General features: G+C 39.1%; 2 protein-coding genes across 3 annotated transcripts in view; both read right to left on the minus strand.

Annotated features, from left to right (window-relative positions):
* Positions 1 to 26,550, minus strand: part of LOC132159374 (NACHT, LRR and PYD domains-containing protein 3-like) — a 229,444-nt gene that overhangs the window by 140,377 nt on the left and 62,517 nt on the right. The window lies entirely within an intron of this gene.
* LOC132159388 (NLR family CARD domain-containing protein 3-like) lies at positions 21,504 to 26,463 on the minus strand. Its single transcript, XM_059568888.1, has 6 exons — positions 26,420 to 26,463; positions 24,645 to 24,734; positions 24,190 to 24,294; positions 23,896 to 23,980; positions 23,431 to 23,626; positions 21,504 to 23,338 (listed from the first exon to the last, which is right to left on the minus strand). The coding sequence occupies exons 1-6, from the start codon at positions 26,461 to 26,463 to the stop codon at positions 21,504 to 21,506; spliced, it is 2,355 nt and encodes a 784-aa protein (XP_059424871.1).

Here is a 26,550-nt window from a genome sequence, read left to right on the forward strand (position 1 = left end):
TAATTAAAAACAACTAGTATGAGATTAATAGACCTATCCCAGGGGTGTCAAACTCAGTTCCTGGAGGGCCGTAGCCCTGCAGAGTTTAGTTCTAACCCTGCTCCAGCACACATATGTAGTTTTCAAATAAACCTAAATGATTAGATTAGCTGGATCAGGTGTGTTTAATTAGGGTTATATCTAAACTGTGCAGGACTGTGGCCCTCCAGGAACTGAGTTTGACACCCTTGGCCTGTCCCATTATTGACTCCCTCCCACTGTTAAAATGTAAGTAATTTTTAAATGAGCTACTTTTTACTTTTACTTGAGTAGAATATTTTTGTACTCTTTCCACCTCTGGATATAGAACACATGTAGATTTACATTATACTCTACATGAGAGCTAGTCCGTCTGCGTTTTACACAAGACATCATCGTTTCACAAAATATACGGATAGATATAGTTAGCTGAATGGATGCATACCTGTTTATTAGAATGCAAGCATCTCTCTGTAGTTTCAGCTTTTCACGAAGCTCTCTCTATCTTGGAAATGCAACTCCAATATTTATCCGTGTCTCGTTTCTTCTTCGTCCCAAAACCTTCTCAGGTCATTTATTTCACCCGTACGTTTGCGCTTCACAGAATGTGCAGGCAAAGCATAATCATGATCCATAACTAAGTTATTGATTGAGGTATAAATACGAATATAAACAATATAAATATAAAATATAATAGTCTCGACCAAGGCTAGCTACTACTTTTTCTTCTTCGTCTCGTCTTTGCTTCTGTTCACCTTTGTATTTGGCGGTTCCGCAGGAAGTTAGATAAACTAGAGGGGTCAAAGTTTATATGACGCCATAGACGGGCGACAAAACGGAAATAAAGAAACGTGCCGTGTCTTCTAATTAAACTATAATTTTCTCCGGATTTTAAAGTTCGTGGAAACTGTCGGGATAATGCAAGTACACAACAAAAAAATATATATAACATAGATATAGTGATATCTGCTATTTTTAAAGCAGAAAAATTACATATTGTGCCTTTAACTGTGGTGGGTCACTTGAGTCTGGGTAATTAATGGGATACACTTTTAAAATACTTACTTCAGCTTTTCCAGTCTACACTGTACATTTTCAAACAGAGTCAAGATGATCTTCATTCCTGGGTTTCCTAGTTTATTCTCACTCAGATCCAGCTCTGTCAGATTTGAAGGGTTTGAATTTAGAGCTGCAGCCAGAACATGACAACCTCCTTCTGTGATACAGTTGTTCTTCAGACTGCATAAAGAGAAAACACTTCAGTTTTAATCTGAGTATTTACCAGTATGTCTCAGCTGACAGATGACAAATACTGGTGATGATGACGAAGACACATAAAAAGCACCCAGCAGCAAGAAGCATAGCATAGGCTTTAGTAAAACAATTACACAAATTGTCTTCAACAATACAGTGCAAATGATTCACAAACTACACAAAATGAGTGAGTGAAATTAGATTTTACTGGAACATCGCCTAGCGACCTAAGACATAAATTCCAGTGCTTTATCAGATATGTACCACTGTTTCATCCTTAGTTTTGATTTGTTTTATGTCAAAGTTCTCTGTCGTGTGTTTTTCTGCTTTTTCAGAGAGTTTTTTCATGCAAATGTGTTAGTTGGCGTTTGTATCCATGCACTCGTGACAGACTTCACTTTCACTTTGTGTTCGTTCATATTTCAAAAGCAATATGTTTAGTAGTTGTTCAAATGACTACTTATTGGTTGAATATTTTACAGTTTGAACCAATCTTGGCTTGGGGTGGGACTACGCGTCAACAATCATTTCTGTTTGGCTCAGAGGAACGAAAGCATTGGTTTCTTCTGACAAATCAATGATGTCAAAATGTGATGACGTGATCACGTGCACTACGGCGCCTCTGAATATCCAAATGAGATAAATAGGACATCTCCAAAACGTGGAGAATCAGTTCTTTACATCACTTTAAAAGCATTCAGATTGGATTAGTGGTTCAAAAGTTATTAAACATTAAAAAACAACAGTTATTTTTAGCCGCGGGCGGCTATATCAGTCTTTGAGGGTTGAAAGTGTCCTTGTAACAATGAAAAAAACATACATCAGTGTATTGAGTGTACAGTGTTTATCCTGCAGTAGAGCAGAGATCTGTTTCACTCCTGTGTCTCCTAGTTTACGTCCACTCAGATTCAGCTCTCTCAGGAGTAACGGGTTTTTACCCACAATTCCAGTCACATACTGACAGCCTTCATCTGCAGCAGGACCCAAGAACCTGCAGAAGAGAAGATGAAGCTGGATTCAATTCAATGTGCAAGATTAAAGTAAATTTAAAATAAACTCAGGGGCAAAAGCTCACTAGATCATGATTCTCAAGCATCTGAAGATCTTTCTGGCTTTTAAGCAGGAGATAAGGAAAGTTAGCAAAGAGATAAATAGCTTATGAGAGCTAAGCATTCAGAGATAAATTTTTAATTGATCTTTTGATGCCGGCTTTTCCTATTATTATGGAGCAGAATTCACCAAAAACTGGATTGCTGATCCACTAACAGGAACATGATCTGGGTTCAGACCATCTCTGGATAGTTTTAGTTAACTGATGTCTGTGTTGATGCAACAGTAATTCTGCTCATTATGAGAGGAACTGCAGGTTCAGACATTTGTGCATGTGTGCGTATGTACAATTATCACCGATCCTCTCCTGACACACATCATATCTTTGTGGCCTGTGATGAAAGTGAAAGTGAAAAGTGAAAAAGTGAAAGTGAAAGTGACGTGACATTCAGCCAAGTATGGTGACCCATACTCAGAATTTGTGCTCTGCATTTAACCCATCCGAAATGCACACACACAGAGCAGTGAACACACACTGTGAGCACACACCCGGAGCAGTGGGCAGCCATTTATGCTGCGGCGCCCGGGGAGCAGTTGGGGGTTCGATGCCTTGCTCAAGCGCACCTAAGTCGTGGTATTGAAGGTGGAGAGAGAACTGTACATGCACTCCCCCCACCCACAATTCCTGCCGGCCCGGGACTCGAACTCACAACCTTTCGATTGGGAGTCCGACTCTCTAACCATTAGGCCACGACTTCCCCTAATCAGACATTTCTACTGTAGTAGATCTACAACACTGATCTATATATGACTGGATCACTCATCATCTAAACTGCCAAAAGGCAGTTAAGTCAACAGAAGTGTTTGATCAGCCGTCTTACTATTCCCTACCAGCAGAGAGCACCATTGAGTCACATGCAAACCGCTGACCCAAAAATGTTCATGATGTTCGCTAATGTAATTTAAAAAGGCTGACTTATCTGATGTTTTCTCGTTAAAATCATACAATTTCCTATTAATTCAATAGAACGTTTACACACACACTAGGGATAACTAATATGGCAGCGCAGTGGCTTCACTTTCATGACGTCATGATCAATCCAGTTCTCTATTCTAGATCAGTGATCTACAGTGTTGTGAATCTGAGCTTGATGGACATTAATGTACAGTGCATTCAGTAACTTTTAAACAATCAGGTTAATAAATCACACTGAATACGTTTTTCATTAGAAATGTCCACAATAACACAATCATAAATGTTAACTATCGAAGCTCATCCAGCACATCTAGTGACCCAAAATGTCTGATTAACCTGTAACTTTTAACACAACTAAACTGTGCTGACATTTGTCATCAAAACTACAGCAGCTGCAGCATCTGATCTTTCATGTTTGACCATTTTGAACATTTTTCATGCAACAAATTGTATACTTTACTTAATTAGTGAAATATAATAAAATGTATACATAATATAAGTAATTTACATGTGTATAACTTATTTAACATTATTTCATCAGGTCTCACCTCAGTGTGTTGAGTTGACAGTTTGGATCCTGTAGTAAATCACTGAGCAGCTTCACTCCTGATTCTCCAGGATCATTTCCTGTGAGATCCAGCTCTATCAGGTGTGAAGGGTTTGATCTCAGAGCTGAAGACAGAGCTTTATAACCTTCTTCAGTGATACTGCAGTCTGAAAGTCTATTAGAAAAGATGTTATTCTTCATTATAACACAGATTGTCACACAAGTACATGTTCTAGAATGAAGAAAATAAAAAAGATGCACTACAGGAATTTGGGCCTGAATGGACTCTTTTGACAGTAAAGCTGGGTAAAGTTATATATTAGTGAACTGAAACTACAACAAATGCAATTTAAAATTTTTGCAGTTTTAATTTTCCACAATTATAACCTACAGTCAATCAAAATTACTCAACCCTCAGAGATTTTAACAAAAATGGCAAAGTCAACCGAGATCTCACAAAAGCTATAGAAAAGCTACAGAGAATAAATAATAATATTACTTTAGAAAGTCTAAGGCTATATGCAGATCAAGAAGAACAAAAGGCCAACTTGAACTTGCTAAAATTCACTTGTGTAGACCTGTGGAGCTCTGGAAGAATGTTTTATCGAGTAATGGGACCAAACTGGAACTTCTTGGACCCATGGTTCAGCGTTATGTCTGCTGCAAATGTTTTTAAGTGGCCTGTTCAGTCTCCAGATTTAATTATCATTGAAAATATCTGGTTGAATTTGAAAAAAGCTGTGGCAATGTGAAGACCAAAGATTATCGTTGATCTGGAAGCTTTATCAGGCGAGGAATGGGCCAAGACCGTAGTAGAGATGTGACAGAAGCTTCTAAACACTTACAGACAGCATGTATTGCTGATTTTAAAGAATAAAAGATTCTGCACAAATGTTTAGATCCAATAAGAATTTCATCATGATTCTCAGAATCACTCAAAAGTGTATTAAACTTTATCTAATACTTTACTCATGCTTTTGCTGAATTGATCAAAACATGAATTTGATGATTTTATCATTTTTTAAGATAACTTACAACACATTTGTAAATCATTAGCATACCACTTATTAATTTATGAACGTATAGTCATGTTTTGTAAAGGATTCATTCATCATTAACTAGTTACTTATAAGTGACTTAGAATTAATAAAACATTACTATAATGTTAACTTATCACTTATTAATAAATTATGAATGTGTAGTCACGTGTAGTCAATACAGTGCAAATGATTCACAAACTACACAAAATGAGTGAGTGAAATTAGATTTTACTGGAACATCGCCTAGCGACCTAAGACATTAATTCCAGTGCTTTATCAGATATGTACCACTGTTTCATCCTTAGTTTTGATTTGTTTTATGTCAAAGTTGTCTGTCGTGTGTTTTTCTGCTTTTTCAGAGAGTTTTTTCATGCAAATGTGTTAGTTGGCGTTTGTATCCATGCACTCGTGACAGACTTCACTTTCACTTTGTGTTCGTTCATATTTCAAAAGCAATATGTTTAGTAGTTGTTCAAATGACTACTTATTGGTTGAATATGGTACAGTTTGAACCAATCTTGGCTTGGGGTGGGACTACGCGTCAATAATCATTTCTGTTTGGCTCAGAGGAACGAAAGCATTGGTTTCTTCTGACAAATCAATGTTGTCAAAATGTGATGACGTGATCACGTGCACTACGGCGCCTCTGAATATCCAAATGAGATAAATAGGACATCTCCAAAACGTGGAGAAACAGTTCTTTACATCACTTTAAAAGCATTCAGATTGGATTAGTGGTTCAAAAGTTATTAAACATTAAAAAACAACAGTTATTTTTAGCCGCGGGCGGCTATATCGGTCTTTGAGGGTTGAAAGTGTCCTTGTAACAATGAAAAAAACATACATCAGTGTGTTGAGTGTACAGTGTTTATCCTGCAGTAGAGCAGAGATCTGATTCACTCCTGTGTCTCCTAGTTTACGTCCACTCAGATTCAGCTCTCTCAGGAGTAACGGGTTTTTACCCACAATTCCAGTCACATACTGACAGCCTTCATCTGCAGCAGGACCCAAAAACCTGCAGAAGAGAAGATGAAGCTGGATTCAATTCAATGTGCAAGAAAAAAGTAAATTTAAAAGAAACTCAGGGGCAAAAGCTCACTAGATCATGATTCTCAAGCATCTGAAGATCTTTCTGGCTTTTAAGCAGGAGATGAGGAAAGTTAGCAAAGAGATAACTAGATTGTGAGAGCTAAGCACTCATAGTGATATATTTAGTTGATCTTTTGATGCTGGCTCTTCCTATTATTATCAAGCAGAATTCACCAAACACTGGATTGCTGATCCACTAACAGAGAACATGATCTGGGTTCAGACCATCTCTGGATAGTTTTAGTTAACTGATGTCTGTGTTGATGCAACAGTAATTCTGCTCTTTATGAGAGGAACTGCAGGTTCAGACATTTGTGCATGTGTGCGCATGTACAATTATCACCGATCCTCTCCTGACACACATCACATGTTTGTGGCCTGTAATATATCTACTGTAGTAGATCTACAGCACTGATCTATATATGACTGGATCACTCATCACATTCTAAACTGCCAAAAGGCAGTGAAGTCAACAGAAGTGTTTGATCCTCATCTCACTATTCCCTACCATCAGAGAGCACCATTGAGTCACATGCAAACCGCTGACCTAAAATCACCCGATTTGAAGCAAATCAGTCAAACGGGATTATTTTTTATGTTGTGTGTATGTAAATTTATTTTTAATTCATGTTTTCTGCGGTGTTTATGGTCTTTTTGGGCCAGATAAGGATATATTTAAACTGTTTAGGTGTGTGTGTGCTGCGCACTGACAACACAGGTAACTGATCCAACACAAAATATAGCCTATTTCTTTATGTACGTAATTATGCAGGAATTATTAAATATTAACCTATTATAATCAGAAATTGATTTGAATATACAATGAATAATACAATAGCTTCCGTTAAAATTGCTCTATACTGAAATGAAAAACTTAATTAACCATCTTGAAATAAAGCTTCATGTCTGTAATGTCTGTATTCAGTTATTTCTCTGAATAAATTATGATGTGTATATTTTTAATGTCCTGACTGAGCAACATCTATTTCAGACTCTGCAAGATCACGCATATGTTTACTAGCATTATCTACTGTTTCCATGTAAAATGTTGAATGCTAAATTAATAATTTAACCACCATTTAAATCATTACCTGCTTCAAAATTAATGCTGTTAACGAAAGCCGTGTTAAAACATTTGCAGTTAGCAGCTACTGTATGAATAAAAACAGTATAACATAATTATATAAACAATGAATAACTGTTCAAGGCGAAAAAAGGTATACGTGTATATGAAGCCTAAATCTTTCTTCAGATTTCAGAATGAGCACTTTGTCATTTGTTATACGTTGAGGTCGTGTCTGTCTGGTATTTATCATGTTCATGATGTTCGCTAATGTAATTTAAAAAGGCTGACTTATCTGATGTTTTCTCGTTAAAATCATACAATTTCCTATTAATTCAATAGAACGTTTACACACACACTAGGGATAACTAATATGGCAGCGCAGTGGCTTCACTTTCATGACGTCATGATCAATCCAGTACTCTATTCTAGATCAGTGATCTACAGTGTTGTGAATCTGAGCTTGATGGAGATTAATGTACAGTGCATTCAGTAACTTTTAAACAATCAGGTTAATAAATCACACTGAATACGTTTTTCATGAGAAATGTCCACAATAACACAATCATAAATGTTAACTATCGAAGCTCATCCAGCACATCTAGTGACCCAAAATGTCTGATTAACCTGTAACTTTTAACACAACTAAACTGTGCTGACATTTATCATCAAAACTACAGCAGCTGCAGCATCTGATCTTTCATGTTTGACCATTTTGAACATTTTTCATGCAACAAATTGTATACTTTACTTAATTAGTGAAATATAATAAAATTTATACATAATATAAGTAATTTACATGTGTATAACTTATTTAACATTATTTCATCAGGTCTCACCTCAGTGTGTTGAGTTGACAGTTTGGATCCTGTAGTAAATCACTGAGCAGCTTCACTCCTGATTCTCCAGGATCATTTCCTGTGAGATCCAGCTCTATCAGGTGTGAAGGGTTTGATCTCAGAGCTGAAGACAGAGCTTTATAACCTTCTTCACTGATACTGCAGTCTGAAAGTCTATTAGAAAATATGTTATTCTTCATTATAACACAGATTGTCACACAAGTACATGTTCTAGAATGAAGAAAAAAAAAAGATGCACTACAGGATTTTTGGCCTGAATGGACTCTTTTCACAGTAAAGCTGGGTAAAGTTATATATTGGTGAACTAAAACTACAACAAATGCAATTTTAATCTTCCACAATTATAACCTACAGTTAATCAAAATTACTCAACCCCTCAGAGATTGTAGCAAAAATGGCAAAGTCAACAGAGATCTAGCAAAAGCTATAGAGAATAAATAACTGTATTACTTTAGAAAGTATAAGACTATAAGAAGATTTCCAAGACATTAAAAGTTTCCTAGAGACACAGAATAATGGACTTTCCTGCAGGACAGTCATCCCAAAGTACATCATCCAAATATACTTCTGCTTGGTTCAGGGATGAGTCATAAAATGTATCTGAACAAGCGGCTTGAAGAAGGATTTCAATTTTGAAGGATTGAATGATAGATTAATTATTGTAATTATTATGTCTTAATTTATTTACTTTCAAATGTTAGGCCATCAGGCTTTTATTTTGGTGGAAAACTGAACAGTGACCTCTAAATTTCTGTGTTTAGTTCATAACAGGTTTATAAACACTTTGTTGTATACATCTGGTGAAATCTGTTAACATTGTCTGCCAAACAATGTTGGAAATTACATGAACACAAAACTAGGTGAACCTTTTAAATTTATGTTATGAACTCAAAATAACTTGTTCAACTGCCTTTTTTTATTTTATTTAACAGCCAATTATAACTTCTGCTCTTCTAACTTAAAATGCAGCCTTTTGTGATTTGATAACTGCATTACCCCATATCACAATTTATAGTTTATTTTGATTAATTGTACAGTCCTGGGGTCTCATTTATAAAACTATGCGTAGGATCTTTACTAAAAGTTTACGTGCGCCCAAAAGCCAAAAATGGCGTACGCCAAAAAATATTCCGATTTATAAAACCGTGCGTACGCACACCTGTAAGCAATGTTCCCTTTATAAATCACAGATCACCCGCAGATGTGCGTACGTGAACCAGCCTCATATCCCGCCCTGTACACGCCCATTTTTAACCATAAATAGTCAATGCAAATCACCTCATGATTGCTGATCAGCATGTAAATGAGAGTGGAATCCCATATATACCTGGAAAACTGGCATGCGACCCGCCAATTAATTAATCCAAGAAAGTGAAAACGTGCATTTCTGTTAGCCTAATTTTAATAATGGCGACAGGTGAGAAAAGAGGAAAAAAACGTAATTTCTCAGATACTGAGATTGAAACACTTGTAGGGGAGGTGGAGGCTCGGAAAACTGTGTTATTTGGTGGCCACAGCAGTGGGGTCACTAATAAAAAGAAGCAGTGCGAGTGGCAAAGTATTGCTTCTGCCGTCAATTGTGTCAGTGGGACAGAACGGACAGTTGCAGAATTAAAGAAAAAATGGTCCGACCTGAAGGTATACAAATTTTTTTTTTACCAACATATTACATTTGTGTTTTATTAGGCTATATACCTATATAAATAGCAATATTGATTTTCAAAAAGTTTTATTTACATGTGCTTACAGTATGCAAAATATGTGAAATAAAGATTCTCATTCATTCAAGGTGGAGGCAAAGAGAAAACTGTCCTCCCACCGCCAGAGCGTGGCTGCAACTGGTGGGGGCCCATGTACAGCTGATCTCACATCAGTGGACAGCAAAATCGCGGCTATAATTGGGGAGGTCAGCGTGTGTGGTATTGTGTCGGAAAAGGAGGGAGACACTGACGTGACTGAAACCACAGAGGAGCAAGGTTAAACCGATTTTTAATCATTAACGCTGTACATTTGAGTGTGTGGGGTGATAAATGGATAAATGTTGCCAATTGTTTGTCCTCCAGTCCTTCCGGAGTCTGAAGCTGTAAATGAACAGGAGGTTCAGGGTGAGGGGTTCTCAGATGCAGATGCACAGCGTCCGGCTCAAAGCAGTGCCCCTTCTGCGTCTGGCACGTCCAAAAGTGGTCGGGTACTCACTGACGCAGTCCTGCAGTTACAGCGAGAGACAATAAACGCTGTCAACAGGGTTGCAGATGAGCTACGGCAGATGAGAGAAGTGATGCAAGAAATTGCACAATCATTAAAAGATGCAGTTAAAACATGAACCTTGAGTTTTGTCTTTCTTTACAAACGCCGCATGACATCCTCACGGATTCTTGCACCTCGTTGATATCCCTCTTGTCGGCCAGGGGGCTGTGGCTCGGGGTCGTAATGCTGGGGTAGAGGGAGATCAGGAGGGAGAGGAATACCGTTTCTCAGTGCTATATTGTGCAAAACACCACACGCCCTGACAATCTTGCACACTTTTGCTGGATGGTATAAAAGTCTGCCACCCGAGGCATCCAGAGCACGCCATCTGCATTTCAGGATGCCGATGGCACGCTCCACAACTGCGCGGGCACGAGAGTGGACCTCGTTATAATGAGTTTCCTCTGCGCTCTGCGGGTTTAAAAATGGGGTGAGGAGCCAGCGTCTCAGGGGGTAGCCACTGTCGCCTGCAGGTTATAATTATATTAAAAACAAAATTGTTACAGTTTCTACTTTTTAATATTGTTAAACTCACCAAGAAGCCAGCCATCACGTACTGCGCCTGCATTTAGTCTGTTCCCTACACTGCTATGTGTCAAGATAAAGGAATCATGTGTTGAACCAGGCCAGCGTGCCACAATGTTTGTGAGGGTCATGTTGGAGTCACATATGATTTGCACATTAATAGAATGCACATGCTTTCTATTAACATAAGCAAATTCATTTTCAGATGGTGCCCTTATAGCAACATGAGTGCAGTCAATTGCGCCGATTACATTTGGGAAACCAGACATTGCTGCAAATTGCGTTTTAATTTCGGCCTGTTCTCGCACAGTGTAGGGGAACCTGATGTATCGACTAACCATATTAAGTATACCATTTAAAACGACAGATATTATGGCACTCAGGGACGGCTGTGATATACCAGACCTATAGGGTGAGATGATAGATTCCAATAGAATTATTTCATATACAAAAAGGTCTTAGAGACAAATTTGAGGATTACTTATAGTTTTTTTATATTATTAATTTACCTGTCTGCCAATTCCCGCTGGAAACAGCCGGTTGCCAAGAACCCCAGAGTGGTGAGGACTTGTATTTGGACTGGGATGGCATGGTTCCGGCGTGTTGCCCTCTCTAATACTGGACCCAATTCAGCACATAGATCCAAGAGCACAGCTCTAGGGAATCTAAATCGGCTTATTAGCCAGTCATCATCATGGGCCAGGAAATCATCATGGTCCCTGAAAACTCGTTCTCTCCTTATTCTGCCATTAGCGTAATCCTCCAACAGTGCCAGGAGTGCCATCATGAAGCATTACATACCCGGGTCACCGGAGAATTTATATGTTTCTAGCAAATAGACTGATCGTTAACACCTTGACAAAATCACTTAATTAATTTGTGGGCGAAAATTTAAGACGAAAATGTTATAGTGAACACATGCTTCTTGACGGTTTTGTAATGAACACCGTAATAGTTAGGACCGATGATGAGTAGCGATTGTGCTTCATGACTGTATTTGCAGACTTTGACATTTTATGATATAGGCTATGTACATTAAGGAAAATATTTCCTTTTTACACTGTGTTCTGCAGTTCTCTAATAAAAGGGTATTTCATGCTATTCTGTAGGCTATCACATGTATCGCGCCATGTCCTCCTGTGCTCCCGCTGTGGACAATGTGACTGTAAGGCAGCGCTGATTATTATTTTATTTTACTTTTAATACATTTTGAATTACGTTTGGATTATATGATGTATATAGCCTAAAACAATCGGCACAAATAACACTGTTGGATTTAATCTTCATGATAATGTGGATATAACGTATGAAATGGAGTGAAAATTAAATGTCATTAATTCTTATAATCGTTCTTCTCACATTTATTTTCTACAATCTAACTTCAGTTCACGACCTCACCATCGTTGTCGCCAATTCCCTTTGTCTCCAGAATGTGCGTACGCACGGCTCAAAGTTTGCTTAAAGGTGCGCACATTCTCCCGTCAAGTTTGTTTTTTATAGATCACAACCTTTGCGTGGGAACTGGCGTACGTACGTTTCCAGCCCCGTTTTGTGCGTACGCACGCTTTATAAATGAGGCCCCTGGGCCGGGTTTCTTGACTTTAGAGCTTAAGAGCGTTTTCTACGAGTAATTTTGTAATCGTTCGTTATTGTTTCACGTCTGTTTCGTAACAATGCAATAAACACAGTTGCATGTAGCTGTGCTTTAAGTGCTACTTAGGAGTACTGAACTACTGAAATGTCATCTTATAGAATGACTCTTAATTGGAGTAAACTATTGTTTATTAACGTTAACCTAATGCTGTGTTGCAGAAAGACAGCTTGTATATAATAACTATAACACAATACAATATTGTATTATATTTCAGTCTTTAATATTATACTGTACATAATAATATATAACATACTTTATATATTTATATATAATGTTAGGTAAAAAAAAATGTTAGCCTGAATGCACTGTAAGTCGCTTTGGATAAAAGCATCTACTAAACGCACGAATTTAAATGTAATTATTTATATATAGTAGAGAGAGATAATGTAGAGTTGTAGAGAATGTAGAGAATGTGGAATGTAGAGTTCATGCTGCAAATTTCACTGAGTTGAAGCAGTTCTGTCCTCAATTATGTGGCAAATGATCTAGGTTGATGTTAACAGATGGATCTTCTAACCAAACACTACAGATTGTCACAAAACTTACCTGAGTATCTCTAATTTGCAATTAATATTTTTCAATCCAGTGCAGAGCATTTTAACTCCATAATCCTGCAGATTATTATTGTTCATGTTCAGCTCTTTCAGACTGGTATCTGATCCAAGAACTGAAGCCAGAGCTCGACAGCTTTTGTCTGTTAAACCACAATCATTTAGCCTACAAGAGAAATAAATCAAATCACAGAGTTAGATACATGTAATACAATTGTAAATATATATATATATATATATATATATATATATATATATATATATATATATATATATATATATATACCAATTATTTTTAGATGAACAGTAAATACACTGCATATATATATTAAGATTGCATTGATTCAAATCTTCCCTCCTACTTAATAAAATATGTAAATTAATAACAGGTTTATATCATTAATGGCAATGAGTTATACATTTCAAAGTGCTGCTCTATTTTCTGGATGAGTGTCTTGAGGTGTAGAATCTGGAGGTTAATCATTTATGCATTGAGGATATGCAAGAGTACATCTTTTTTATAGCAGAAGTTGTAGAAGCTGAACTGCATATTGGAGTAGAAATAACTATGGAACAATGTGTTTTATAATAACATGATGTGCTTCTTCTGAAGCTAACTAAACAGGGTCAGGGTTCTCAAAAGCTTTGTAAGCCTAAGAAGTTTGTAAAAATGATCGTACGACTGATCTTAATATCACTGTCTGTTTCCCAAAAGCATCGTAACTTAAGTAGCACTTGAAAATAATCGTAGATCTACGAGTGCTCTGGAGTAATCGTTAAGCCCTAAGTGCATCCTAAGAAGACAGATTTAATCAGTCACCTGCAGGACAATCGGCAGATTAAACCTTTAACTTGATTCAAGTGCAATGTGATTATAATATAAGGATTTTATTGTACACCTTATGACTCGTCTTTATTTTTTTTATTAAATTTATAATAAATGAAATAATTAAAAAGGGCTGAAAAAATAGAAATACACATTTAAAGTAAATGACTGAAAAAAAATAAAAGATGTAGGAAATGCTTCAAAGACTGGGGAAAAATATGTCAATGACTTGCTGAAGTGCACGAAAACTAGCTGTGTATTGGACCCGGAAATAACATCTCTCTCTCTCTACTGTATATGAATAAATACATTTAAATAAATGTATGCATTTAGCAGACGCTTTTGTCATGATCCGGTCACTGCACATCTGTTTATTCACCACAGACTTTCACACGACACAGTACACCCTGGACTACATTTCTCATAAACCCCATGCCTAGGAACTCATTATTGAACCACACCTGTTTCCTATCAGTGAAACATCACTCACATTGCGAAGTCTTGTTTAGTTCTGTCAGGCATTTCTGAGCGTTTTCCTAGTTTTTGTTCCTTCCTTGTTTGACTTCGGATTATGTATACCAACTGATTCTCTGCCACCTGCCCCGACCTTTGTCTGGTATTGTTACTGATTTCTGGATATCCCTGGACACTCTTGATGCTGTTTCTGATTTCTGCCTGTCTGACCACTCTATAAATACTGTAATTTAGGGCTGCAACTAACGATTATTTTGATATTTGATATTTGATATTTTGATATTTTGATCCGAGTGGCGCCGATACAGGATGGCTGCCTCCGTGACGTGCTCTGCAGTTGTTTTTGTGTTTTTGTTAGTTTGTCCTGTCTTTAGTTATATTCCTGCAATCAGTTTCACCAGGGACGAATTGCTGGATATTCGGCAACACACATCTCCCGATATTTCACCGGTTTTCGACTATTCTGATGTTTTGCTGGACATTCTTGTCGGCGGAGCGGCTGCCCTGATCACACGCTTCAAGAGGACGCGCAGGCGGGGAAAGCGAGCGGGAGCGCTCGTGAGACTCAGAAAACGCGGATTTCGAACGCCGTTGCCTAGCATCCATCTGGCAAATCTCTGCTCTCTACCCAACAAAACGGACGAACTGCTTCTGCTCTCTCGGACAAATAAAGATTTCTCCCACTCTGCTGCTCTGTGTTTCACGGAAACTTGGCTGAATGACACCATACCGGACAGCGCGCTCCATCTGCCGGACTTTCAGCTGTTTAGAGCGGATCGCGACGCAGAATCAACGGGGAAATCGCGCGGCGGCGGGACATGCTTTTACATCAATGAACGGTGGTGTACAGATGTAACTGTGTTAAAGAAGACGTGCTGCTCAAATCTCGAAACGCTCTTCATTAACTGCAAGCCGTTCTATTCGCCGCGGGAGTTTCATTCGTTCATTCTGGTGAGTGTTTACATCCCTCCTCAAGCGCACGTGAGCTCAGCTTTACAGAAACTCGCTGAGCAGATCACAGAGACAGAACAACAACACCCAGACTCTGTTTTAATCATTCTTGGGGACTTTAATAAAGCCAATCTCTCCCGTGAACTGCCAAAATACAGACAGCATGTTACTTGTCCCACAAGAGACAGTAATATATTGGATCACTGTTACACAACAATAAAGGATGCATTTCACTCTGTTCCACGAGCAGCTTTGGGACATTCTGATCACCTTCTGGTTCATCTTATACCGACCTACAGGCAGAAACTAAAATCAGCTAAACCTGTATTAAGGACTGTAAAAAGATGGACTAATGAAGCAGAGCAGGATTTACAATCTTGTTTTGACCTCACTGATTGGAGTGTTTTTGAAGCTGCTGCCACTGATCTGGACGAACTCACAGAGACGGTAACATCATATATCAGTTTCTGTGAGGATATGTGTATTCCTACCAAGACTCAACTAAATTACAACAATGACAAACCGTGGTTCACTGCAAAACTCAGACAGCTCCGTCAGGCCAAAGAAGATGCTTACGTGAAGGGGGACAATGTCTTGTATAAACAGGCTAAATACACACTGGAAAAGGAGATCAAAGTGGCAAAGAGGAATTATTCTGAAAAAATAAGGACTCAGTTCACTTCGAACGACTCCGCATCAGTGTGGAAAAGCCTAAAGAAGATCACCAATTACAAGACACCACCCCCCAGCACTGTGGAAAATCAACGACTGGCAGACGATCTGAACGAGTTTTACTGCAGGTTTGAAAGAACACCCATCACCTGCCCTGAACACCTCACCACACAACCGTTCACACCAATAACAACTCCTGCAACCAACCCTGAATGCCTCTCCAAACAAACGTTCACACCATTCACAGCTCCTGCAACCAACCCTGAATGCCTCTCCACACAACCGTTCACACCATTAACAGCTCCTGCAACCCATCCTGATCACCTCTCCAATCAACCGCTCTCACCATTCACAACTCCTGCAACCAACCCTGAATGCCTCTCCAAACAACTGTTCACACCACTCACAACTCCTGCAACCCACCCTGAACACCTCTCCAATCAAGCGCTCTCACCATTCACACCTCCTGCATCCCCCCTCTCCCCCACACCTGCAATACAGATCAGCGAGGATGCGGTGCGCCAGGTCTTCAGGAAGCAGAAAAGGAAAAAAGCACCAGGCCCAGATTGTGTTACACCAGCCTGTCTGAAATCCTGTGCTGACCAGCTGGCCCCCATCTTCACAAAGATCTTCAACAGATCGCTGGAGCTGTGCGAAGTCCCTTCATGCTTCAAACGCTCCACCATCATCCCCATCCCAAAGAAATCCAAAATTACAGGACTAAATGACTACAGGCCTGTGGCTCTAACGTCTGTAGTCATGAAGTCATTTGAAAAACTGGTGCTGGCCCACCTGAAGGACATCACTGGACCCTTGCTGGATCCTCTTCAGTTTGCCTACAGAGCAAACAGGTCTGTGGACGATGCAGTAAACATCGGACTGCATTATGTTCTGCAACACCTAGACAGACCGGGGACCTATGTGAGGATCCTGTTTGTGGACTTCAGCTCTGCCTTCAACACGATCATCCCAAACCTCCTCCTGCCCAAACTAACTCAGCTCTCCGTGCCCACCTCCGTCTGTCAGTGGATCAACAGCTTCCTGACAGACAGGCAGCAGCTAGTGAGGCTGGGAAAATACACATCCAGCACCCGTACAATCAGCACCGGAGCTCCCCAGGGCTGTGTTCTCTCCCCACTGCTCTTCTCCCTGTACACTAATGACTGCACATCTAAGGACCCCTCTGTCAAGCTCCTGAAGTTTGCAGATGACACCACACTCATCGGCCTCATTCAGGACGGTGACGAGTCTGCTTACAGACAGGAGGTTAAAGAGCTGGCTGTCTGGTGCAGTCTCAATAACCTGGAGCTTAACACGCTCAAAACAGTGGAGATGATCGTGGACTTCAGGAGAAACCCCCCTGCACTCCCCCCACTCACCATCATGAACAGCACTGTGACTGCAGTGGAGTCATTCAGGTTCCTGGGCACCACTATCTCTCAGGACCTGAAGTGGGACATTCACATTGACTCCATTGTGAAAAAGGCCCAGCAGAGGTTGTACTTCCTTCGCCAGCTGAGGAAGTTTAACCTGCCACAGGATCTGCTGAAACAGTTCTACTCCACCATCATCGAATCCATCCTCTGCACTTCAGTAACTGTCTGGTTCAGCTCAGCTTCTAAATCGGACCTCAGAAGACTACAGAGGGTAGTCCGGACTGCTGAGCGAATTATCGGCACAACCCTCCCATCTATTCAAGAACTGTACTTATCCAGAGTGAGAAAAAGGGCTGTTAAAATCACTCTGGACCCCTCACATCCAGCACACTCCCTCTTTGAACTGTTGCCATCTGGTCGACGCTACAGAGCACTGAGCACCAGAACGACCAGACACAGGAACAGTTTCTTCCCTCAGGCAATCCATCTTATGAACAGCTGATAATAACTGTGGGACACACTACACTATTTATATTTATATACACTACACTTTTTATCCAACACACATACTTAGCGTACACGTAAATCTTTTGCACATAATATACATGTACATACATGGAAGACACTATACTACTTATATTTATATTTATATAGACATACACTTATTTATCCAAACACACATACTTAGCGTACAGTTACAATTTTTCCACATAATATACATGTACATACATAAATGCTCTTTTTAATATACCTGCCATACATTGTCAATTTGTATATTGTCAATCCTTACCCACCTATTTGTATTTTTTTGTATTTTTTATTCCTTATTGTGTTTTTTTGTTCTGTCACTGTTATGTTGCACTGCGGAGCTCTGTCACGAAAACAAATTCCTCGTATGTGTGAACATACCTGGCAATAAAGCTCATTCTGATTCTGATTCTGATTCTGATAATTAATCTGTCGATTCTTTTTACGATTAATCGGTTTATGTACCTCTATTTTAGTTTTGCCCATTTTTTCCCCAAGTAACTTATTAATAAAGGGTCTTTATCATTCAACAGACTTTTCAGAGATTTTAACAATTTTGCATTGTCATATCCTCATCAAAAAATACCTGGAGTTGTGTTTTATTATGTGCTAGTAATCCTTTGTCGAACTCTTCTGCAATCAAAACACTGACCCATACGTACTCTAGCAAATTTCACAAGGAGATTTCAAATAAAGTTTTCACCATGGCCGTCCTTAGGGCTCCTAAAGTAGTTCAACATCCCGAAACAAAGCTTATTAAGGAATCTTTCAGAACATATTTTCACTAAGAATAAGAATAAAACAGAATAAAAGTGTAGTACATTGCATTTTATACCTGGGAAACAGCTTCATAGCTTATGCTGTGAAATTGTAAACAATCATTCGAATAAAGTGCCAATGGCATGAAACCTGAATGGAACTCACATTTTAAAGTAAAATCCATCAGAAAAAAAAATTATTGAAAATATATGAAAAAAATTGGACAGACAAAAAACTTGCTGTGTGAAAAATATCAGTGCATTTCAAATACATTTAAACATTTACCTCTCTCATTCAGTCATAATTAGGCTGCAAGACTGAATTATGAACTGGTAAACGACAAACTGATCACAGAACATGTTTGTAAAGCTTTAAATGTTAACTGTTAAAAAGCAATGTTATCAACTTTTACGACTAAACATTTGCAAACAACATTGTACTGGAGAATCTGAAAATATAAAAGTCAATTCAGTAGTGCAAAGTTTACAGGTTACTCTTTTTTTTTTTGAAGGCTCAAAGTAAAGTACTCCCACACTTTGGATGACTTCGTTCGATTAGTTTTATCTTCCGCTTTTTTCTTTTTCTTTCTCGAGCTTACTCCACTGCCGTCTGTCTCCACCATCCCGCTGAATGCTGCAGAGAACTGTTCGGGAAGCACGTGACATAAAACGAGGCCAGCTATTGGCTATTCGCTACTTCTCCTGCTGTACTGGCTGAGTAAAACCTGCGGTGGCTCATTACTGCCACACTGAGGTCACCACAGATTTAAAATATGCACGAAATGAGCCACTTATGGCAAATAAAAGTTATTTAGCAACTAATCGATGATTAAATTAGTTGACAACTATTTTAATAATCGATTTTAATCGATTAAATCGATTAGTTGTTTCAGCTCTACTGCAATTGGATCCTAGCGTGTCTGACTCCACATTACAGCTTTCAAAGCGACTTACAGTGTATTTAGGCTAACTTTTTTTTTACCTAACATTACATATAAATATATAAAGTATGTTATATATTATTATGTAAAGTATATAATTAAAGACTATAATATAATACACTATTGTATTGTGTTATAATTAGTATATCCAAGTTGTCTGTCTGGAACGCAGCATTAGGTTAACGTCAATAAACAATAGTGTACTACAGTTAAGTATAGTATCGCAATATTTTCCACGGCAATACTGTATTGATACACGGATGCCAAGTATCAATCTTTTAGTATACTATTTGGTAGATGTGACGAGTGGGGCGGGGCCGAGGGACATGGGAGCGAGGCCGGGGGAGTGATTGGAGATGAACTACACCTGTTCGTCCCACCGGTCTCGAGGCCCATGGAGGAGATGGAAGGATATAAAACTGGAGCGACGACAGTGAAGGACGAGAGAGGACCAGGCCTGGGCTTTTAGTTGTGTTTTGGTTTTTATTTTATGCGCACCAGTCGTCCGTGAGGGGCTGGTGCGCTGTTTTGTGTTTATTTTGTTATTAAAATGTTTTTGATTGTCCGCCGGTTCCCGCCTCCTTCTTCCGGATGAATATGAAGGTTGATATCGTTACAGTGGTGCCGAAGCCCGGGAGAAGGAGGGACGCGCTGCTGAAGATCCCTCGCCGCTGTGGTGAATCCGCGGTGCCATCGAGCTGGCGAGGAGTGTGCCGCCATGGACGCTCGAGGCGGTGGACTGGAGCGAGTTGCCGGGGACGGGCGAGCTCGCTACCGGCCGCCCACGATGTGGAGAGACGGCTGCCGTCCGTGAGGGAGCGGAGGAGTCTGCGCCGTTCGCCAGGTGGCCGGAGCCTGCTGCCTCCGCCGGAACGGGGAGGAGCAGGGAACGGGGGACTCCTGCCGGCTGCCCAAAACCGGAGGAGCCGTCGCCGTCCACCGGGCGGCGGAGGAGTGTCGTGCCGTCCGCCGAGGGCCGTCCAGTGCCACCGCCAGGCACCGCGGAGGAGATCACCCAGCTGGTGGAGGGCCGAGCAGCGGTGCGTCTGGGAACCGGAATTTTTTTTTTTTTTTTTTTTTTTCCTCTCTCCCCTCTCTCGTCTCTGTCGCTCCTCCTTCCATCTCCTTTTCTCTCGCCTCGCCTGTCCTACCCCCAGGTTCCCGCAGGTCCCCGGGAGCGGCCCCCCCGGAGGGAGGGGGGGGGGGGGGGCTAGTAGAGCGCAGTCTCGGGAGTACCCCCCGGCCTGCGAGGGGCGATGGGGGTATGTGACGAGTGGGGCGGGGCCGAGGGACATGGGAGCGAGGCCGGGGGAGTGATTGGAGATGAACTACACCTGTTCGTCCCACCGGTCTCGAGGCCCATGGAGGAGATGGAAGGATATAAAACTGGAGCGACGACAGTGAAGGACGAGAGAGGACCAGGCCTGGGCTTTTAGTTGTGTTTTGGTTTTTATTTTATGCGCACCAGTCGTCCGTGAGGGGCTGGTGCGCTGTTTTGTGTTTATTTTGTTATTAAAATGTTTTTGATTGTCCGCCGGTTCCCGCCTCCTTCTTCCGGATGAATATGAAGGTTGATATCGTTACAGTAGAATAATAAAATCAATTTCTAGACAATCCACTAGACGGTTGTGTTGAGTTTTCTGGTGAGGTCAGCTGGGTCGCCTTCAGCATGCAGCAAGTTAGTAAAATAAAGATGACGCCGTCGCAGAAAGTTATCAGGAAAGCCCCTTCTGCATTTAAATGCGGATATATGGACTTGCTTTGGATTTGTAAACAAGGAGGGGATGTAGGTAGGTATGCACTGAATTTTCGGCATCCGCAAATTATCAAAGAGAAAACGGACCAAAAATGTGAGCAAAAAAGCTACATATAATAATAGTAATATTATTAAATAATAAAAGTGTGTGTGTGTGTTCACTGCTGTGTGTGTGCACTTTGGATGGGTTAAATGCAGAGCACAAACTCTGAGTATGGGTCACCATAATTGGCTGTATGTCATGTCACTCACTCACTAAATCAGCAGTGTCCAAGCCTGCTATATATCAGTGTAGATTCATGTAATTTTAAGATGAGAACAAAACATGACAAAATATATTAAATAACTTACAGAGCTCTTTTGCAGGTTTTGATGACTGCTGATAATCTAATGAGACACTCGTCTGATTTCTTGAATTTCTGAAGCTCAAACTCCTCCAGCTCCTCCTCTGATGTCAACAACACAAAGACCAAAGCAGACCACTGGGCAGGAGAAAGATCAGCAGATGAGAGACTTCCTTTGCTAAGGTGGGTCTGAATGTCTTTCACCAGAGTTTGGTCGTTCAGTTCCTTCAGACAGTAGAACAGATTGATGGATCTCTCCGGAGACAGATTAGACTTTAATTTCTGCTTGATGTACTGAACTATTTCCTTTTTGCTCTGCTCATTTCTATTTTTCTGTTTCAACAGACCCTGTAAGAGTCTCTGATTGGACTGAAGTGACAAACCAAGGAGGAAGCGAAGAAAAAGATCCAGGTGTCCATTATCACTCTCTAGTGTCTTGTCCACTGCAGTCTTGAGCAAATCAATCATTGTTTTACTTTTATATTTCCATTTTGTAGACGCATGAACAAATATACTTTTCTTCTTCATGTCTAGAAACAGATGTGCATAAAGGGCTGCAATAAACTCTTGAATGCTCAAGTGAACGAAGCAGTACATGGTACCAAGAGTGATCCCTGTTTCCTCCTTAAAGATCTGGGTACACATGCCTGAGTACACTGATGCCTTATAGACGTCAATACCACAGGCTTCCAGATCTGTGTCATAGAAGATCACATTGTTTCTTTCCAGCTGATCAAATGCCAGTTTCCCCAGTGAAAAGATGGCATCTTTATCCCAGGAAACATCTGGTGTATGTTCTCCATCATACTTTCGTCTGCTCTGCTGGATCTGAAATCTGAGGAAGTGTGTGTACATTTGTGTCAGAGTCTTAGGAGTGTCTTCAGTATTTGACTCCTGCAGTGTTTTGGAGACATCATCAGCCTGATTGTTTTTCACAACATTATTTCTTTTCTCCTCTAAAATGTTCTGGAGAACAGTGGCTGAAATCCAGCAGAAGACTGGGATGTGGCACATGATAAAGAGACTCTTTGATTGTTTAACATGATCAATGATTTCTTTGGCCTGATTCTCATCCGTGAATCTTTTTCTGAAGTACTCCTCCTTTTGTGCATCATTGAATCCTCGTATCTCTGTCAGCCGGTCGATACAGTCAGGAGGAATCTTACTGGCAGCTGCTGGTCTGCTGGTGATCCAGATGAGAGCAGAAGGAAGCAGATTTCCCTTGATGAGGTTCGTCAGGAGAACATCCAGAGAGACTGGTGATGAAACATCAGACCACGTCTCATTGTCCTTAAAGTTTACAGGAAGTCGACATTCATCCAATCCATCAAGAATGAACAAGACTTTGAACTGATTTCTTCTCGTAAGGTTCAGTCCTTTTGTCTCTGGGAAAAACTGAGTTATAAGGTCCATCAAACTAAGTTTTTCTTGCTCCTTTAAGTTCATCTCTCTGAATGGAAGAGGAAATATGAAGCTGATATCTTGATTTTCTTTTCCTTCGGCCCAATCCAGAACAAACTTCTGCACAGAGACTGATTTTCCGATGCCAGCAACTCCTTTTGTCAGTACAGTTCTGATCTTCTTGTCTTGTTCAGGTGCTTCAAACAAATGTTTGCACTCAACCTGTATCTCCTGTGATTCATGACGTCTGGAAGCAACTTCAATCTGTCTCACCTCATGTTCAGTATTGACCTGTTCACTACAACCCTGAGTGATATATAGATCTGTGTAGATGTTCTTCAGAAGTGTAGAGTCTCCTTGCTTTGCAATTCCTTCAAACACACATTGATACTTCTTCTTTAGGCTACACTTTAGCTGATGAATGAAGACCAGCTCATCTAAACAGAAACAAAAATACAGATATTGTTTAATCTTATTTTCTCTCTACATTTATAAGTAACAGTCTGACAGATGATCACGAGTCTCTTACCTTCTAGAGTATCAGCAGCTTCATCTTGCTTCATCTCTCTCAGGAAGTAGAGCGTGAGATCAAGAGCTGCTTCTTTCATACTGCATCTGTTCTCATTAAAGTCCTTCACAAAGTACTGCATGTCCTCTTTTTGTAATATTTTCCTAAACTTTTCCAGTTCTTTCTTTAGAAATGTCATTATTTTGCTCTCAAGATCCTACAAAGCAAGACAAAAATGAATGAGAGAAAAATCTCATTTGGTCAAAATTATTTATTCATTAATGAAAAATATTCATAAAAAATAAAGTTGAGACAAACTTTAAATAGCTGTAACTATTAATAAAAATAGGTTTTTGTTCTTATTTTATGGGTTCTTAAGAAGAAAAAAATAGAAATAAAAGTTATAGCATAACACAGCATAACAAATATTCATTGCATATTTGTTTATTATAATTATTAAATATTCCTGAAAATGGGTTTTATTACCTGGAAGATCTGCAGGAGACTGTCTGTATAATTCTTCTGGTTCCTGTGAGACTTTAAATCTGGATCTAATGTTTCACACTGAAGCCTGATCGTAAATAAAATAAATCAAAATACTGCATTTTTAGGGGAAAAAATATATATATGACCAAAGTATATTTTAAACATTTTAGCAAAGAGAAAAACAATAAATAAGTGATAAATTTATGGACTACAAGTAGTTTTATGATAATTATTCTCTGATACACTTTCTGACACAGTCTATGTTTAAAGGAAAATAAGAAACAGATCAAATACCGTTTGGTTCGTGATGGTGTTTCTTCACTGAAGTTTGGTACTAAACCCTTTGACTCGTCACTCTTCACAGACACAGAGCTGGACACATGTGAGTCTGATCTTACACTAATGACACAAAGAACAAAACACTTTACTACAGGAGCTCCTTCAGTCTCATTTAAAGAGCTTCACTGTTGAGGATGGTAATGAAGCACACTATAGACATGCATTTGTCCATCTATGACTATGGATAGATGGAAAGACATATTCATGTTTGGCTGCATGATCTATTTTCATGGTTAATTTATACCTCCTTGTGTCTGCTTGTGTGATTGTGTTACTGGAAAGAAGCTCCAGACTGAGTTCAATAAAGAGGAAATCAGTGAATTATTGTTTTATTTCATTCATTTCTATCACAAGCATCTTAGTGGAGAAATAAGCGAACACAACATTATAATGTCAAAGATAATAAATACCTTTTGATAGATGTTTTTTCCTCACTGAAGTCTGGTACGTCATCCTTTGACCAGTCACTCTTCACAGACACATGTGAGCCTGATCTTACACTAATGACACAAAGAGAGAAGAGAAACGTTTCTACAGGAGCTTCATCTGTGTTTTATATCGACACACATTCTCTCAAGTCCTTCACAGAAACATCTGCAGAGATTTAAAGATAGTCATTCTTGTTTACAGACTCACATTTGTTTAACAATTTCTGTAAAGTACTTAATGTGAGAATAAATATATTTTTACAAATATTTGACTTATCTTTTTGAGATTTTTTTTTTTGACTAAAATAGAAAAGTAGAAATGTCATTGCTACACAGTTCTGACACTATTTTAAAAGTTAATCACACTTAGTTTATTGGGTTGTTACAATATTGTTGTAAAATGTACTGCATCCTTTTGACCCCGAGTCCAAGTCTGAGCTGAACGTTTAACAGAGATAAGCTTTTATTTTGCAATTCTCTTACATTTCAGATACAAACTCATAAAGTTATAAGTTTTCTTCTTCACTGTAACAACTATGTTCGGAAGTGTCAACATAAAATACAGTTATTTAGGTGTGGTTTATTGTATTTTATGTACAGTTATTTAGGTGTGGTGTATTGTATTTTATGTACAGTTATTTAGGTGTGGTGTATTGTATTTTATGTACAGTTATTTAGGTGTGGTTTATTGTATTTTATGTACAGTTATTTAGGTGTGGTGTATTGTATTTTATGTACAGTGTATTTAGGTGTGGTGTATTGTATTTTATGTACAGTTATTTAGGTGTGGTGTATTGTATTTTATGTACAGTTATTTAGGTGTGGTGTATTGTATTTTATGTACAGTTATTTAGGTGTGGTTTATTGTATTTTATGTACAGTGTACTTAGCTGTGTATATCTGATGTTGTACACAGGAAGCTGGGAGAAAATGCACTGCAGATTCATAAAGCGTGCTGTACACAAGCTAACCTTTGGGTCGTATGGCTCAGGAACAGAGTTATTAATAAATCTTAAACACTGAATCCAAACAAAGAGGGTTTTCTTTCTCATCCAAACACACAGCGTCTCCACAACATGACGACAACACTACAACTCACTGAAGACTCGTCTTCTCTTTGTGTAAAACTTTGAACAGCATTACGCTGATATTTCACATTGTGATGCACACATTTGTGAAATTAATATCTGGATTCAGTCAAGGCATTTTAATCATTTCTGGATCAGTGTTCTCTGTTAGACAGAATAAATCACTTTACAGGAGACTGTGACCTTTGTAACTTTGAAGATCTTACACAAACAGATACATTACACACTAAAGAAAAATGAGAACAATCAAAAGTATCATATAAACCTTTAAAATAAGTGTGCAATCATTTTTTAATGTCTGACAATCAATTTAAGACCTAAAAACTAAAATCACTGATATGGAATAATTTACTTAAGTACAGACTCAGTGCTGAAGAGTGTAAATTGACTGCAAATGATGATTTGGATTTTCTATTCTGAGATATTTAAAATCTATTGGCTTTTTTTTTTTTTTTGAGCGAGATTGAGGGACTGGAAATGATGATTATGATATATATATATATATATATACACAAATGTTATTTTTAAGTAGGAAGTTATGAAGCTCTGAGGTTCTGCAAATCATTTGTAAATATAACACAAAGTTTATTAAGGTTTTGTTTTTTCCATCAATCCTCTGAAAGTGCAGCAGTGTTTAAAATGATTGTCTGAAAGCAGACTCAGTGTTACCTCTGTTTGTGTGAGAGACTCGTCTTTCCTCTCTTCTCTGACATACTGCAGATGAACAGCTCAACACTGAGATCTTTGTGTCTCTGAAGACGATCAGATGCTCATCATGACCTGGACATGACAATCAGATC

Source organism: Carassius carassius, chromosome 16, assembly GCF_963082965.1.
Source record: "Carassius carassius chromosome 16, fCarCar2.1, whole genome shotgun sequence".
NCBI lineage: Eukaryota > Metazoa > Chordata > Actinopteri > Cypriniformes > Cyprinidae > Carassius > Carassius carassius.